At 37.9% G+C, this 19,062-nt stretch overlaps 1 protein-coding gene across 4 annotated transcripts in view; it reads left to right on the plus strand.

The window, feature by feature from the left end:
* The window catches only part of RBMS3 (RNA binding motif single stranded interacting protein 3), a gene marked incomplete at its 3' end in the record, with an annotated part of 438,647 nt that overhangs the window by 343,216 nt on the left and 76,369 nt on the right, over positions 1 to 19,062 (plus strand). For all 4 annotated transcript variants that reach the window (XM_079301446.1, XM_079301447.1, XM_079301448.1 and 1 more), the window contains exons 7-8: positions 6,263 to 6,369; positions 17,185 to 17,231. In XM_079301446.1, coding sequence (XP_079157572.1) covers positions 6,263 to 6,369; positions 17,185 to 17,231 — 154 coding nt within the window. The remainder of the gene's footprint in view (positions 1 to 6,262; positions 6,370 to 17,184; positions 17,232 to 19,062) is intronic.

Raw genomic sequence — 19,062 nt, forward strand, 5'->3', positions numbered from 1 at the left:
TTAGTTTCTTTTTCTTGTTTACTCAAATAGATATTTGCTCTGTATTTTTTCGCTTTGGTGTCCTTTTCTATTAGGTGTTCCTCCAATTTCTATAATTATGTTGTATAAGTGATGTGTTATTACAGAAACTAAAATGCAATGGGAACTCATTGTTTTGCTTTCATAATCATCTGTACAAATCCAATTAAGTTTAGATAAAATACTGGTAAGTCTGTTGGTCTGTTCAGCCTGGAGAAGATGAGACTGAGGAGAGATCTCATCATAGTCCACAATTCCCTGTGCTGGAGGGGCAGACACTGAGCTCTCCTCTGTGGTGACCAGTGACAGGACCCGAGGGAAGAGCCTGAAGCTGAGTCAGGGGAGGTTTAGGCTGGGTGCTAGGAAAAGCTTTTCACCTCAGGGGTGGTTGGGCACTGGAACAGGCTCCCGAGGGAAGTGGCCACAGCACCAAACCTGACAGAGCTCAAGAAGCATTTGAACAACACTCTCAGGGTCATGGTGGGACTCTTTAGGCTGTTCTGTGCAAGGCCAGGAGCTGGACTTTGATGATCCTAGTGGCTACATTCCAAATCAGGATATTCTATGATTCTGTGACAGATGCTGTATATGGCTCGACCTCTGTTAAAAGCCAACTCTTGTAAACATTAGAGTCTCTCCTGTGACATCACATCCTATATCATAGACTTCTAACACAAAATCTGTTACTCTGTCCTTTAACAACTCCATGCAGGACAGGATGAAGAGTTTTTTTGCCATATAGTTTATGGTTTCCTTACTCAGCTAATGCTTTGTCTTTATATGTCCTTTTCTGTCACTTACCATCTTTTGCAATTCTTCATTTCCCCAGAGCAGAATAGCTACGTTTTTGTTTTATAATCTTCTTTGAAGTTCGAGTTTTGTTTATTTATGATTTGGGATGAAAAAGTATTTCATGACAGGACTTTTCTAGAAGTCAGTGGACTCACTAGAGCAGAGTGACTCTGTTGATGGGGTCCTGGAACTTCTACATTTTCAAAGCTTACAACAGCAAAATTAATTTTGTAATTAACTCTGCAGGCTCTGTAAATTCCTGTAAATACCTCTGTAGATACATAGTCTTGCTAGGTACATCCATCTGAGCCCACATATTAAATCAAAACTTAAACTTGCTCTTTCCTGCCTTGCTCTACAGCTTCTGTGTCTCTCATATCTCCTTGTGAAATACTGCCTCCTTACAAAATGGCTTTGATGTTACCATAAGATTAAGTTTTTCTAAAAGATTACAGATGTTTGATCTGTAACAGACAAAGAGGTTGGTTCTCATATGGGTGTTTCAATCAGATTCTGTGTGATTTGCACATGAAAATGTTACCAAAATATTCAGAATTTGGAAGGCAGTTAGGAATCAAGATAGTTACCAAAGCTTGGTCTGTATGAATGCTTGTTCTAAATGTGAACCCAATTATTACTGTGCACAATTTTTTATTGTGGAGGAAGAGGAGGATTTGCCAAGGCTGAAAAAGAAATTAATCCAACTTTCTCATTAAAACATACTTTGAAAAAGATCATTAATTGTGCACTGACCATTCATTGTCATACCAATGAGTTTCTAATTATTTTTCTTCCCATTTATAAAAAATAGAGGTGGCTAAAGACCCACATGAATGTTCACAATGCTTATGGCTGTTTTCACTGAAAATGTTACTTTAATTGCTGCAAAAAATGAGAAGAAGAGATTAAACTCTTCCTGACATGCTGAAAAATACTCTATCTTCAAAAATATTCATAGTAAAAGCAGCTAAAATGCATTAAAATGTCCTGTTACTGCTTTTTATATATGTAATTCTTGCCTCTGCTGGACAGATTATGCCATATGACAGTGGGGAACAGGCTTTTCTCAGTAGCTCTTAAGACTTAACTCTTAAGTAAAAGTTTCAGAGCACCTGAAATAATGGAAAAGACTCACCAAATGCAAATGACAGCTTTCATCTTCCTTTATGAAGCACATGCTCATGAATATATACATTTTTGCACATGAAGAGCTCAAGTGTATCTGCCTTCCGATGAATGAAAGAATACGGAAATTATGTATTCAGAATTAGTTAGAAGTTTGCTTTATTTTGTTGAATTTTCCAATTTAATTGAAATTCCCTTCCTAAGCTGGAACATTTCTTAGAGACTGCCAGATTCAAGAAGGGGGCACTGTTACCCCTTCTCCTTCCTTGGGAAGTTTTTGTGCTATTTAAGTCCCAGTGTTGCTTTTGGTGATGCTAACAGCCTTTTGGCAGTTCTGTGCTGTTTGTCTGCACAATCTGTCCATCTAAAGTAGCAGAGCATGAGAAGCTGATCTCCTGAGGGAGCTCCAACAATATCGACAGGCTTGATTGACATAAAGCCCGTCTCTCTCTTTCACCTCCACTGAACTCTCAGAGTAAATTCAGGGCCTGGCTGAAGTGAGATAGGGTTTTAGCCATTGACTTCCATGGGAACAGAATTTGAACACTAGCAGCTACTGCCCTCTCCTAAGGCAGCCCTGAATATCTTGGCAAATGCTGTTTAGAAGCATTATCAATTTGATCCCACTTCCTTCTCAAGACTCAATGCCAAGTTCAGGGCTATTTATGTCTTATTAACTAGAGAAGGCTTTGGATGGGAACTGCAGCAAGCATTTAAATCTCTGCCTTGAAAAATGGGTTATGGTTTAATGAACCTTGCTCAGGTTAAAGCAGTTATTTATTCTTGATATTTGTGTTTGTTGCTGTCAGGTAGAAGTCAATGAAAGAGCAGTGCCTTCTATCTTGAAGAGTTTATCAGGATGGAATAGCCTGAAATTTGTTTCAAGTGAATCAATTCCCACTTTTTTTACAAGAAAATAGCAACAGTAGATTTTCCAGATATGCTTCAAAATACCACATATGCACAAAACTTAGAGGATGTCAAGAACCATACAAAAAGATCTGCTTATCACTTCAAAATGTGAACATCTACAGATATCCAAATTATATTTTCTATTAAGTCAGCAGCACAAAAGGTGAGAGAAGAGGCAGAGACACAGGCATTTATTTTCAGTCCATGTGTTCATACAGAGGAAAAAGAGAAAAGTAAAAATGCAGTCCATAAATTGAAGACTCTCTACATGGAATAGAAAATAAAAGAAACAGAAAAGTTTAAAATATTCCCTTTTTTCTTTCCTACCCTTCTGAAGTATTTGGGGTGAAATATACCACTTCTGCTGCAATCAAAAATATTATCAATATAATGTTTATATTGTTTGACTAGTTCCTAAATATTTCTTTTTTGAATTGATAACTGTGGTTCCTAATTGTGATCCTTTTCTTGGCTGAAGTAAATTTATTATTTTTAAAGCACATTGGAAATTTAATGAAACAATTAAAAATAATTCAACTTAGAAATAATTATGCTCATGTGGTGGAATTTGATATGGCTTTTCTAGTATTTTCTATTGCTCTGTATTGGACCAGTAAGAATATGGTACTAATATTTGGGTGCATCTGATCTTGGAAAGCCTAGAGGACCTTTCTTACAAAGCATTTCTAGAGGGCTGAAGTAAACCAGGATTTCTGTTCTTCAGTGTACTTAGAGCAACATCTTTGAACTCCCAAGACTCTTACATTCTACTTTCTGCCCTGAAAGGAGAGAGATTATTAATTTGGTTATTTGATATATATATATATGTGTGTATATATATATATATACACACACACAGAGACAGGGTTACCCTAATTGTTTCCAGGTGTAAACCATTGGGACCTACAACACTTCAGATTTCTTAAAATAATTTTCTGACTTGTTTGATGCTACATGCCTGTGTTTAGGAGAAAAAAACAACAGCAAAAAACCAATAAAAACTTTGAAAATCCTCAACCCAAAGCCATCCTATATGGGCTCTGTCTTTCTGTCAGAACACTTTGTTTTGAAATTTGTACTTCTTTTAATGTTGGCCAACAGAGACTGATTTTATCCACAGAATTACCCTCAGTTTATCATAGAGGAATACAATCTCTCATGCAGAAGCTTGCCTATGTAGAGCTTTATCCTTTTCCACCTTCTTTCAAATCTCCTGAAAAGTCTATACAATATTTTTTCACATTTTTTTTCCTAGATGAGGTCAGTAAAGTTATTTGGTAGTTCTGTTCGATCTTAATCAACTTTAGGAAGCCACTAATTAGCAAATACATGGTTGTCAGATGGTAATGCTGGGGAGGGTAATTCTGGAAATGGTAACAGCTTCCTATTTGTGGTTGGCTAATACAGAGAGGATGTGTAGATTTCCTAGCTTGTTAAACCACATCAGAGTGCATGGGCTGATACCACATGTGTTCATTAGCAGATGATCAGGGCATGTGCAAATATCCACTGTGCAGATGGTTTTTGCCTGGTCCTCCTGACAGTATCATATGTTGCTTGGTAGCTGTTCAGTGCTTAAAACAAAAAGCTTTTGAAGCTTCAGATGTGATGTTTAATAGGTCTTTCTCTAATGCTGGCTTAGCACTTGCTCCTCCCTCACAATCACATTGAAATGAACTCTAAGTAACCACTCTGAAATCATGCAGCATCAGGCCATGGAGTAAAACCAATGAAAGAGCAGGGCAATCAGCCCTGTAAAGTCTCTCCATCTGCAGAAAGAATCTCCATAGCCACCTGGATGCTTTTAAAGCTTCATTATTCTAAATTTAAAATGGTTGGCTGAGCATTGCTTCTAGAAAAATCTGATACAATAATCAAAGTTGGAGGTGGGGGAAGACCTCTGGGGTCACACAGTCAAGCTTTCTGCCAATAATGCATTGTTTCCTGCAGTTCAGTTTCTAGTGACCTTGGAAATTACCAGCCTGGTGAAATGGTAATGAAAAAACCGAGGCTGTTATAGCTTCAGAAGTAGCCACAGTGACACTGTCCCAATGCAAAATTGTAGTTTTGATGAGAGATTCTCTCTGTGCATTGTTTCTTGGTTGCAGTTTTTAAGTGATCACAGTTTAATCTAAAATTTCTGACCCATTTTGTATTGACTATGATCAGGAGTTTGGTGGAGGTTAGCTTGTTTTAATACCATATGAACTTGTTCCTTAACCAAATCATAATTTTTATTGAAAATAAATAAGTCAACAACTTGATTAGGCCCCATACCCCAAAAATTTTCTTCGTGTCTCTGCAGTTGTATTCTTTTAAACTTTCTAGCCTCCCAGGAACAGGAAATGGGAAGAAAAAAAAAACAAAAAAACCCAGATTTCTTAGCTTTTCCATAAAAACTCTTGGTTAATTAATTACAGACTTATCATGCCTGGGAACTCAAAGATTCCTGAAAAGACTCAGATGTGACACAGGATTTTTATGTTTCTTTCAAACAGGCAGATATTGGTTTACTTCTCTGTTGATATATGCAGCAAAGCACAACCCTAACATACACCTAAGTGGGTAGATTTTGCTCCCCCTTTTAAGGATGAGGCAGGAGAGACAAACTCCTACCAGCAAAATAATTAAAGTTTTGGTTAAAAAAAAATATTTCAGGAGGCTGGCAAAAGCTGGGAAAAAGAGATCCCAAGACACCAAGTTCCCTTCCTGTTGTGCTCGTTTGATGTGTGTTAATTTCTTCTCTAGGGGGCTCTATTGTGGGTGTGCAGGGCTGTGATTATCCTTTCTTCCTGGGACTCTTGCCCCCACTGATTGTTGTATTCACACACTCCAGATCTCACTTGGAGAGGAGCAGGGTTCTCCCAGCTGCCAACTTGCTTAAAAGAGGAGTTAAGAGGAAAAGAAAGCTGATTGGACTGGGCTTGGCAAAAGTCTCCATTTTATTCTGCTTAGTTGGATTTTTAAAGGACTGGATGTTGAGAAACACCAAAATAGGGAGAACATTTATTGCTTAAACAGGTTCTTGCAAAGTTTTTTACAATTAAAAACAGAAAGCTGCTTTAGTAAATCAGTGTTTGTTCTTGCACTAATGCTGGTCATGAATACGTGTCTGACTTAGCTGGAACTAATGCCTGACTATACTGTTCCACTACAGCAACTTAACATTCTGCGTAGGCTGATTATTTTTTCAACAATATTTGCTAAATTCTTTTAAGGGCTGCCAGTATATATTTTTTGAAGCTTAGTTAATAAGAACAGCTGCCAGTGGAGTCAAGGCTAAAAGAGGCAAAAAATATCTGCAGAAGGCAAGATTTTACTTCAAAAGATCAGTATTACAAAGCACTACTGTTGCTGGTATAATCACTTTCTTTGGGGGGGATGCTAATACAGACTGGGTTTCTTGTCTTCACAGCCCCCACTGAGCCTTTGCTGTGCAAATTTGCTGATGGAGGGCAAAAGAAGCGCCAGAATCAAAGCAAATACACACAGAATGGAAGGCCGTGGCCCAGAGAAGGAGAGGTAAGTGCCACGTAGCAATTATTTTCCTGGGGTTTGGCAGAAGTCAGAGACAGACCTGGAGGTCTACCTTTCAGGCTGTGAAGAAATCAGACTGCACACAAAATGCAATAGTTTCATACAGAAAAAGCTATGTAAGCAGTGGGGAGATGGAGGTTTATGATAATGTGCAGAGTGTAAAGTTACAGAAGAGGTGAATTTCTGAGCTTGGTGTGGAACAAACCAAATCAATTTACACTGGAGAAACTCAACAATGTTCTTTCCTCCATCTAGTACCTGGTGGGAACATATCCTTAGGGAATATGAGAGCTGTTCCAAAAGAGAGATACGTGCATCCAGATGTAGGGTCCATGTAAAAGTTTATCTGAGCTGAGCTCTTAATTCTGATCAAGACAAAGCAATTTACAGTAGCCTCAGCTGCATCATGTGTATGACATTTTAAAATAAAGTATTCTAATTGTTGCCCTCTGCCCTGCTGCAAGTAGTCTGTTACTGGAATTTCTTTATTATTTTATGTGAAATGGCTCTAAATTAAGGTGAAATAAGAAAGGCATTTTCTTGATTCTTCATGACTTTGTTTACTGCTTTTGAATTTTATTATTGAAAAAAGACTTGAATAAATAAGGTAGATCTGACCATAGTGCCTTCTTGTGTTAACTATGAAGGCTGAAGGACTTGCAAGTATTTCCATCCTAAACAACTATTCTTTGTTTTTTATGATTGAGCCTTCAAGGAAAAAAGTATTGGTTTCAATTGTACTCCTCTAGAATACAAGCTGGGGGGGAAAGTGTCTCATTTTTGGGGGGGTAGGGAGAGTGAGGGGGTGAGTGTTGGTATGTTTACTTCAATATTACAAGGCAAACAAAAAAAAAAAAAAAGAAAGAAAATTATTTGCTGTTTCTGAGTTACATGTTTCTAGAGTATTTCTGGTTTTTTTTAACTAGTTGATTTTTCTGGCTGATACTTTTCAGACCATTAGTTTATGACATACATACTCTAGCACTATTGGTGAGCTCCTAAAGCAAACAGAAAGGCCTTTTGAAAGTGTAGAAATTTCTCCCACCATCCCATGGTTGTTCCAACAGCAAAGGGTCCATTTTTTGCTCTGTGGGCTGAAAATCCCAGAGTGGCAGACACATTTGCTGCAGGACATTGCAAGAGTATCAAAAGGCTCATTTCTATATCCTACACTGTATGTCTCAAAAAATGGAGTTATCTTCTCAGGAGCCAGTCTGGTTTGTCATATTAGGGATCAACTGATGAACAAGTGCCCAAGAAATAGTTCAAGCAGTAGGCTCAGATCAGCCTATACAGAGCTTGAAAAACAAAGATTTATATATAGGAGACAATAATAAACCCTCAATAATGTCAACAATCCATATTTTAAAGACCTCTAAATCCCTGTTTAAAAAGTAAATACCATCATAGCTATTATCTCTGCTGTTAATATTTCCTTCAGTTCAAATTAATAACAAAAAAGAATATAAAGTTAAAGCCAGCAAGTCACCATTATGCCTGTGGCCTCAGGGCATCAGTTTATTGCATCTTGTGTTGTTCATTTGCTGCTAGTGGAGTGGTGCCTATTAAGCCCAGTGATGTCCTGGTGACCTAGAGGCAGGGTGTGGCTGGTGTGTTTGTAGTATCAACACTTAAAAACTGATTTTCAGTGCTGGAAGACATCATTCCTTGTTGTTGATTGCAGTCAGCTACAGAGCTGTTGTCATGGTATAATGTACAAACATGAAAAGGTTGTAAAGATACAAACTCAGAGGTATTTCAGGGCAGATTTTCTCTGATTTTCTCTGTTAACTTACATCTGGTTAATACCTTGCTGAACAATGGATATTTAACACCCAGAGCATCAAAGACTAGAATGCACATTTTCTTTTAGAGTCCCTCATTTATTGAATTTCTTCCCCACTGTGAATTTTCTTATTTCCAACATAAAATTTTTCTGTATAATTACTTATATATTTCATACACAATAAGGTTTTTCAAACTCTCTGTCCTTTAACATATTTATTCTAAAAATGATCTACCATTCAGTTGTTCTAGCAGCACTTGAGTAACCTTCCTACAGTTATTTCTGTACGTTTTATTTTTTTTTTAAATTTCTTTTTAAAAGAACTGGCAGTAAGTAGTGAAAAATAACTGATCTATGACAAATGTCATAGTTCTGATGACAGATGGGATCTGGAAATATTCCCTATACCTCTGCCTTCTCTTTCTTTCTTCCCCAAAGAAAAGTATTAAAACAACATCCAAGAGATTATTCTCTTAAGTGTTTCCACCCTGGACAAATTCTGTGGTATCTAGACCAAGATGTATTTTGGCTGTTGTTCAGATAAACCTTTGCATTCTTGAACACTTTTGTGAAGGGCATTTATAAAACATCTGAAGTTTAACCAGCATTAGCACTGAGCATGCATAAGGATTATTTCTTAGAAGGGCAGATCCCAGAGAATGATGGCAACTCTTCTGTCACTGGCCTTGAACTTGAGCAAAGTAGAGACAGACAGCTGTGCCCAGCACTCTGCTGTAGGGAGGGAATGGCAGGAGATTAGTGGGGAGGAGCAGGTTTGCTGTAGTGTTATGTCTCTGGTCATGATGCTCTCTTTTATGAAGAGCTTCTACAGAATTTTATAAGACAGGATTTATTTTCTTTTTTTTTTTTTCTTTGTAAAGTTGTCAGGTCATACTGCCAAATGCAATTGAAAACTTTATTCCTATCTTACATCTTTGTAGATTGCTTCATAACCATACAGAAATATTTTGATTGGCTGTTAAATTGTCTGCCCCTTTAAAGTCAAATATTTAGGAATACACTGAATTTCTCTAGGGCCTTGTGGGAGGTCTGGGGAGTTGGGTTTAGTGCTTGGTTACTTGGGCAGTTGTAACCAGGGAAGAATGGCAGATCTTAAATGGTGCTTTCCAGTCTTTACCCTTACACTCTTGTTTGGAATCTCAGGAAATGTTCAGCAGATTTACTGAGACATTTAACTGAGTGTTTGTGATGGTTGACCAGTTCTGGATTACAGGGCTGAGAGCTTATAGTAGAGATGGCTTTATATAAGGCTGTCAAATTAGACATCGAATAGACAGGTGCAATAAATGTACAGTGAAACCTGCAAGTGCTGGAAATATTTGAAATTTTGACCCAGCAACTGACATAATTTCTGCACAAAGTTCAGTAATTTCTTTTTCTGGGCTAGTTTCTCCTCGCATTTGTTTAATTAAGCACTCTGTTTTGAAACTTAACCTGACAAGATTATATTGAGATGGTGATAGAGGATAATCATATTCAAATTCTGTCTGTAAAATATTTGATTCAATTTGCCTCTAAATTGCAACTGACAAGTCTAGAGGTGGGTGACATAAATCCCCAAAAATGTTTTAGTCAAAAAGTCACCCAGGGAATCATGTGTAGTCACAAAATGAGATCAGATTGGATTAAAAACTGCAACATCAATTTTGCAACATAATCTTCTATTGCAGATTTCATGAAACCTTGTTTTGATTATTCAGAAAAAAAGTCTTTTGATACATGTATTCAAGAGCAGGTTTATTTGAAAATTACCTGGTAGACAGGGAGATACCTGCCTAAAGTTTATTACTGTTTTCTATAAATTATAGCTTTTCTACATCTGGTCAGCCCAAAGTGATTAAAGGTTTTTTAATGGTCACAGTATTTTGAACTCTAATATTTCATTTGCAAGTTTATGTGAAATTTGGGCTATTTGAATAGTTGCATTGTCTTGTAAGAGAGTCCCACCCTTACAGTGCTATTGCATGTATCACAACAGTAAGGTGCACCACTGAATGCAATCCCTTTGTCATTGAATTTGGTCTGATGTCTATAATGATATTCAATAACTGTCACTAATGATTCATTCATTGATTGCTCTTTTGCTTCCATAATCTAAGTTATATTTTTTTGTTTCTAAAGAACCAATAGGTTACCTTCCTTTCCTTCCCTTTCCTCTCTTCCTCCTCAGTCTTTTCTCCTTTGTTTTCTTTCAAGCTCAGTTCATGGAATATCCAAATAATGAAGCATGTTTTTAATTCTTTCTTAGAAAAAATAAAATGACCTGGTAGTTTGGGAATGCTGCTTTTGTAACAGTTTCTCTTTTTTATTCACTATTCATTACAACTTTGCCTAATGCAAACAGCCATTTAGAGAGAAAAACATACAATAAATAATTTGAGACACTCCCCAAATTTTTGTAAAGTCAGTACAAGCAAAGGGCTGAAGCAGTTGATCCTGGTTCCAGTGGTCCCTTCTTTTACCAGGTGCATTTAGAAATTTAGAAATGATTAGTAGTTCTGTGCCAGGCCTGTTTATAACTCAGGCATGGATGGTTTTATGCTTCCAAGGATGTAGGCACTACTTAGTTGGGTTCCATAATCCTGAGTGTCTGGGGCAGGTGTATTTTAATCCTGAGTGTCTGGGGCAGGTGTATTTTATACCTAGACAAGTCACTTTTCTTTGCTGTGGGAGGCAATTCCCAGTTCTGTTGAGATAAGCACTAGTACCTTCAGATGTAAACCATCCACAAAGACATTTTACTTTATATATTTAGCATGCCTGTAAGTTAAACATTGGCACTTTGCATGCTTATTTTCAACAACAGCTTAGTTTAACAAGAGGAGGCATTCAACCTGAAGTCTTCTCTCCAGAGGGAGAAAGGAAAGGACAAAAGATAACTGACCAGTAGGTGAAAAGATCTAGAATAATGACACAAAATGTGCAACATTTTGAAAAGATGCCCCAGTGGCACAAATACCAAAGACCAGTTTGGATTTTAAGCTTATAAAAGACATAGAAATATTTTAAACCAATAGCCTACGTGAAATCACTGTCACTGCAATCAGGATTTTAAAAGGACCATGGTTTGGTTAAAATAGAATCAGTGTACCTGTTCTTATAGATCAGTTTTCTTTGTTTTCATTTTAGCTTTGAATATCCTTCTGTGGTGAAAAATGTCATGCCATTTGCCCTGGAGATTTTCCTGCAGTTGGGTTTTCCTCAAATTCTGCTGCTACAACAGTGTTTTCTTAGGCAGAATAAACAAATGTTGGAGACAGGGAAAGGAACAAGCCTTTTTCTGCTGTATCCCAAACAGATATCAGGAGTGCTGCCAGCCACCCCCAGAAGTCTTCCCAAGTCACTGCAGCACACACATCTAGAGTGCAGATGTGAGTGTAAGACACAGCTGATTTAGCACTGGATCACACTGATGGCAAAATGGACCTGCTAGATCCCCAAAAGCAGATGGTTCATATACCTGAATATGTCATGGTTGAATGTATAGATTGGCTGTGGAAACAGAATAATTGTGTTACATATTATATGTTCTCTTTTTGTTTTGTTGGGTTTTTTCTTTTCAAATTTTGTAGACTTCAGCATTTGTATTTTAATTAATAAGATTAGTTGAAGTGGGAAGAAAGTGACTCAATCCCAAGAACAGAAGCTGTGTATGTCACACTTCCATTCCAATTATGTAGGACAAAAGGGTTTCTTGTCATTCATTTGGGTATCTGGACTTGTTATTGTGTTTATCTGATGCTTTGAGGTTCATGAATCACTTCCCAAGTTTGACATCAATGGTATATAATTTTCTCTCCACAACCACTTTTCCCCTCAGAATCTGCAGCTGCTTAAGGAGCCCACATCACTGGGAAATGCTCCATTCCTTTTGTATGTCTCTAGATGTCTAAGAGATGTCACTTTTATATTCTAGATTTCTCCTTCTCTAAAAAGGAAAGGTTGGGGGGTTATTCACAGTTAAATTCAGAAGTCTTTCTAATAATGTTGAATATTTCTATCAGAACAATTTAAATAATCAAAGAAAGGACTTCTGCCAAGTTAACTTTACTGGTGACTGAGCTTATTTTATTAAATCTGTATTTTGCATGAATCTCATCTGGGTTGATGATTTCTCTTCCCTACTCTCTCCTTTCTTCAAAGTGTTTCAGTAAGAATATCTTCTGTCAGGGCACAAGAGATCCTTGTGTTGTGATGCCTGGCAGATACTAGTGATGGAAACAAAAAAAGTACAGGAATCTGAATGTTGGAATTTCAGTTGATTCCCCTGTAGTAGCCAAGAACACACCCTAGAATGGCAGTCCTCCAGTGGGAAAGGGTGAAGGTATGAGTCAGTGGAGATTGGGAAGAGAGACTTATCTCTTAGTCTAACTCCCACATCAGTTCACGACAGAAATCCCTTAAGTGCAAGTGTACAACCTTACCTTTCCAAATCTCACCTTAAGGAGGAGAAATCCAGGGGACCTTCTGCTTGGAAAACCCACCACATGCATGGATTTCACCCCTTTTTAATTTTCTGGCCTCTCCATTTTTTCCCAATGGACTCCTGCACAGCCCAAGATCCCCCAGAGGCAGAGGCTGGCCAGGGCCAGGAGATGATGGCCAGGAGATGAGGAGATGATGTGGAAGTTCCAGCTCTGAGGAGCAGGCATGGCACATCTTGTAGCTGGTCAATATTGTGGTGAATTTTTGCACAGTGTCAGAAGGACATGTACACTGAGAGTAGACATTGATATGATGGTGAAGTTGTTCATGAAGGCAATTTCCCAGCAACACAGAAGATGCTGGGCTGCACAGAAGAAATTGGTCATTTATAGGTATTTATGTTTGCTGGAAGACAGATGCTGCACTGATAAGTTTTTTGGGGTTTTTTTTGTGGGACATCACAGGGGTTGGGTAGCAAAATAATAGACCCATTTTATTTCACATATTGAAGATCTGATCATTTATGTTCAAATCATAACAAAGAGGGGGAAAAAAATCAAACCAGAAACAGAGCATCTTTGCTCATGGAAAAATTTTCACAGTAAAGTGTTGAACAAAAGGCCTTGAAACTTCCTGGGGAAACCCTTGTTTTCCAGAGGCTTTTTGATATTTCATGCTCTTTATTGAATGAAAGAGCCTAAATTTAAAGACAGGTGCAGACTGAATATCTTGCTCTTAGAATCTCTTTCACTGATGTCAATAGTTGGAAAACTGCAGCAAAAAATAACAAAAACTCTATTTCTTTCTTCATGTCCTTTGAGTTCAGACACTTTTGCAAAAATAAGAGACAAGTAAACTCATATGGTTTAGGCAATCTTTTTAAAAAGTCAATATTTTTAACAAGCTGGATTAATTTATGTGACTTTCTGAACAGACCAGTAGTCATTAAGAATGACCTTTATTTCTATCAGTGTGTTTTCATTCAATAGCTTGAGTCTAGGGCCATTATCTGTCTGAGTGACATGAAAATTATGTGGTTCAATTGTTCCTTAAAAGAAGATTTATCCGACAAATACTTTCCTAAAGCAGCATTGCATCATCAGTGCCACTTCCTCAGGTGCCATTTTATCAGGAAATGTCCCTGTGAGAAGAATAAGACCCTCTCCTTGTACTGAGACAAGCCAGCCAGTGGGTGAAAAGGCCCAGAAGAAAACATCCCAGCAGAGGGCTGCTGGTATAGTTCAGCCTGTATTAGCACCATGACAGCTATATTCACTTCTGATCTTAGCAGAATGAGCTAGACCTCTCTCACACCAAAGTCTGAGGCCAACCCTAATATTCTGCATTTGGTATTTTTGGAATTCCTGTTTGTCTGCCATGGAGGAAAGTTCAGACAATTTTCCAGTAAGTTATTATTGCTCATCAGTTTTTATTCCTGATGAATGAGGATGCTTCACACCATAAATCTTTCACTGGTCCAGGCTAAGTGTTGCCACTCCTGGGCTTCCAGCCAGCGTAATTTTGCAGGGAGAAATTATACAACTTGATGAGAAAGAAGTAAATAGTCCTGTGTTAGCAGCTATTTGAAATAGCAGCTGTTTAAGGCAATGCAGCAATGGGGGATATTAGCAATATTACTGGGCCAACCGTAGGTGGTTACCATATGCACATATTGCCACATGCTGTGTCCTATTTGTCTAATGTGAAACTTTTCATTTACTGGTAAATGTGATGGTGATATTTATAGTGGTCACTGCTGAAGTGCTTGAACAGATTCTGGTAATCTGTCTCCACGCAGTTTGGATATGGGACGTGGATAAGGAGGAGATGAGTGTCTGGCCTTTCATATTTTGTACTCTTGAGGATTGCAGCTGTGCCCCCTGTTCTTAGTAACAGTGTAGAGAACTGAGTTTGTGCTGTTTGTCTGCATGGACCCACACACGGGTCTGTGATGAGGTTGGGGGGTGAGCTGAGTGTCCATGCCATGACCATGTGCTCAAATATCCATGAGAAAAACAAACTAAAGCAGCAGAAATGTGTTTGGAGGTCTCATGTGGACAGCAAGTGAAAGAGCTGCTGCAGGTTTTCATTCCTGCACCTTTGTTCCTATTTATGTCAAAGAAACTAAAATAAGACCAGTTGTTTATTTTCACTTTTCCTCCCAGGCCCACCTACCTTGCTGCCATTTTATTCCCCAGTCACTAATGCAAGCTGCAGGATGTAGTGAGCCCTGATCTAGCAACTGTAAGGACAACTAGATCTACAAACTCCTTAATTTAGAAATCTTGGATCTGTCCTTTCCCAAGAAATTATAATGTTTTTTTCCCTAAGTCTGAGTAGCTGTGTGATGAGAGGTAAAATGTAAGAACCTCAACTTAAAGGGAATATCTTAAGTTTTTTAAAGAGTATTTTTAAAAAACTTTGTTAGAAATAATTTTTCTGTCCCTCTAGGACTTGTACATAACATTTAAGTTGTCTACACCAGTGCAGAAATAGAAAAAGAGAACAATAACAAATTTTATACGTGTTGAAAAGAGAAAGGAAAACAAGACAGTATGTTTCCTCAAAGATGAATTGCAGCCAAAAGTTTTCTTTTCTCTTTTGTTTGGAAATTTATACATTTCCATTAGTAATTAATGCAGCCTTATTAAACAATATAATGTGCTGAGCATGCATAAGACATAAGAATATAAAACCAAGTTACATAAGGGATTATGATTTTCTGAGCTAATTTATCTTTTACATCAGAATCAGTAGTTGTTTGAGTCTCCCTAAATTCAGTTCTCTGACATTTTAAACTTGCAGAAATAGCCAATTTATTTTTCTTTGTATGAAATTAATATTTCTTTCAAAAATAGCCACGTGCGCTTGGACTTAGTCTCCTGAATTATCCTTTGCTTGGGAGAGACTTCATATTTTATTAAAGCAGTGGCATTTTCATAAAGCAAAACATTTGCCCTAGCATCTGCTTAAAAGAATAATGAGAGAAATATACAAACTTAATAAGGACACGAACCTTTTTTTTGGTGGCAGAGGATAGCATGAAACCTGTTTTTTCAAATCAAAAATTACTTTTGGCCTCTGGAAATTTGGACCATCTCCTCTTAGACCTTTTTGCAGCTGCTGGGCTAACCCAACTCCTCCAGGAGCTCTGCCCATGCTCTGCCTGCTGGTCACCAGTGCTTTTACCCTGCTGCTCACCTGCCTGCCTGGGAGCCAGCCAAGCCCAAACGCTCTCCTGACCTGTCTGTGCGGCCATCTGGAAGGGGGCAGATGCCATTATTCAAAAGTACTTTGGAGGATGGCTTTAGGGGCATGGAAAGCTCCCAGCAGGAGCACACAGACCATGCCACGTGGCTGGTAAAGCATCTGTCCTTGAAGAAAATGCTGCCTGTCTCAACAAGCACAGGATATGCATGAAAAACAAAGAGCAATACGGTGTCTAGGGGGTAGGATGGTGCCATGGCATTTTTTCAGCTGCTCCTACAGGGTGAGCAGCACCTTGAGCAATAGAGTTTCCTCTGTGCTTCTTACCCTGCACAAAGGACAACTTCTTCCCATCTCTTGGTAGTCCTACATTAGAAAGCATTTCATAAAGGGAGGGATAAAAAATCGATAAGGAAGGCAAAAAGTCAAAGCAAATGCAGTATGTGGGAGGAGAGATTGTCAGTTCCATGTCTTTAAGTAAATGCTGGGGTGGAAAAGGGTCTTTCCTGCATGACCCTGACTGCTATCTTGGAGCATAAGGTGGAGTGCTTAATTCTGTCTGCAGCCCTGCTGTCTCACTGCCTTTCCTGAGGTACCTGTGGCTGTGGCTGCTAATGGTGGCAGTGATGACAGTTGTTAGCTGGACAATGTTTTGACACTGCCAAATCCTTTCGCACAGGTCACGGTCTGCCTGGTGCTAAATGGCAGTGGAAAAGCTCTGTGTAATACATTAACAAATTCTTTTGCTGTCCAGACCTCTGAAGCATTTTAAAAGCCTTGTTTGAAAGCTCAACCTTTTCTGCTTCACAGTCCATTTTTTGTTTCTTGCCTCATTGTAATGAATTAACTCTGAGTTACACCCTTGGGAAATGGTAGGCAGGGGTCATATGGGGTGTGACCTTTGCAGGAAAGATGAGACTCCTTCCTGTGAAGCTCTCATGAAGTTGGCTTTGGAATATTTAACAACCACCCATCTCACAGGCAACAGCAGGATTTGGGCCTGTCTTGTTGTACTGAGTAATCAGCTGTAAAGGCACTGATCTCCATGGAGTTATTAATTGATACTGGTGCAACTAAAACACCATTTGCCCTACATGTTATGGAATGATGACAGCCAACAGACTGAACAGATCTGCTTCTCAGTGATCTCTCAGACTGGGAAAGCACCCAATCTGTTCATGCTGCTTTGGGCCATCTGAGCTTCCCTTGAGAATTTAGATTTCTCTTTAAGTTGCCTTCAGTTTTTATCCATATTGGCTTTGAATATGTTTCATGTAGTTTTTCCTTTTTTTTTTTTTTTTTTTTCCCTCTTTTCCTGCAGTAATAGTAAAAATCTGTTTTTCTTCCCTAACTATGTGCAGGCTGGCATGGCTTTGACTTACGATCCAACAGCTGCTATACAGAATGGGTAAGAAATGCATGTTTTCTTATGTCTTTTTTTGAATTATTTTGAATGTCATCTTCTGTTTTCTCTTTCTGTAGTAAAACTTTTTGAAAAGCAAAACCACTCAGTCATATTTTGTCTGAAGCATATAATGCTATATTGTCAAGTTCTTCTTTAGTTTTCCTTTTCTTTTTATGCCTTCTTGTTTGCAATATGCATTTGAATGGGAAGTTGTTTTTTCCTAATAGTTTCCATCTCTATTTGGCAAATGTTAGTAGATGTCTTTTTAATCTATCTCTGTCATGAAGTGGAAACCAGTAAAATTTCCTGACTTGGAAATTTACTGACTTGGCTTTTGTTAAAATAATCATTGAAGATTCCAATGTATTTTGAATAATAGAGCTGTTACTTCATCTGGGGTTCTTTCTGCAGGCTGGCTGCCTTCCATGGCATTGTCTGAATAAAGATGCCAGATAGGGAGAAAGCCTTAAATTAGTGTGTTAGGGGATTTAAGGGTAAAATTCTGAGCAACACTCTTCTTTATTCCTCACCTGCCATTTGCTGACACAAGGAATTGCAATTTTTTCTCAAACTGAGCAGTGAAATTACATCATGATATTATTTACCTGCATGATTACATTTCCAATTATTTCATAAACTAGAAAAACTAATCCTTGAAATTCAGCTCTCTTTTCAGCTAGGTTCACAACAATTTGAAAAGAGGCAGGAAGTTCAGCCCTTTACTCTTGGCAGTCACTCTTTGATCAGAGAGATGTATGATATGATTATCAAATTCCATGCATACTCCCACCTGTGTTCTCCAGCTGAAGGGGAGAATTTATTGATGTGGATAAGAGTGGGTTTATTTGCTGAATATTTGTTAGGGCACTGCTAGTTGAAGCATTTATGAAAAAAAAAAATCTAACATTCCCAGAAGTTTTTTAACAAAACAATAGTAATTTTGCTTAATTTTCCTTTACAAGCAGTAATTTTTTAGGACTTGTGATATTGTTGAGAAAGAGGCCAAACTCAGAAGAATAGACAGCTTGTTTGTAGTTTTGATTTCAGAATTCTCTGCTTCTGTTTCCCTGTTCTGACCTCGTTCTTCTCTATTGCCATGCTTTTTAGCTGGTAAAACATTATAATCTATCAATAAAAACATCACTGATTCATAATCCACCAGTGTTTTATATGGAAATCTGGTGGGTTTTTTTGTATAAATTCCTGCATGTCAGGTGTGAGTGTTTTGGAAACCATAGTTTGAATGATCCGTTGAGACTAATATAAGTATAATTCAAGAAAAATTCTCTGAAGTTATGAAATTTATCTCAGAATCAGACATTATTCATATCAAAGAACACCCCTGGTGTTGAGGCTGCTCAGGTGGTTTGAACATGCTGTCACTGATCATTGGGTGAAGAACTTGTACCCAATGGAGAATTTCAGACCGGCAGTTTCATAAATATTCTTTTATTTTTAAGGCAAAAAATAAATTAAATTACAGTACCAGATATTTCTCTAAGAGTGACAATTAATTACTACATTGACATATGTCTTTTTTCTGAAGTGTCAAAATATTTTTAGTTTTATCAGGACTAAATCATCATTCAAAATGCTCTTGTGGTGAGATCTTGCTTGTGTGCAGTATCAACCTTCTGGTTCAACAGGATTTTTTTTTATCTCCCCAGACATTCACACAGTAGTCTCTACATATCCTGTAGCTTTTAGTTTTTTCTGTTTTCCATAAGCCTCTTTACTTGCAAGTTCAGTGAAGATCTAGCTCTAGCAGAACAGTTAGGCTGTAACATGGGCCAAGCCACTAAGGTTTGCATGGGGCAATGTCACCCAAAGATTG

Source organism: Erithacus rubecula (assembly GCF_903797595.1).
Source record: "Erithacus rubecula genome assembly, chromosome: 3".
NCBI classification, from domain to species: Eukaryota; Metazoa; Chordata; class Aves; order Passeriformes; family Muscicapidae; genus Erithacus; species Erithacus rubecula.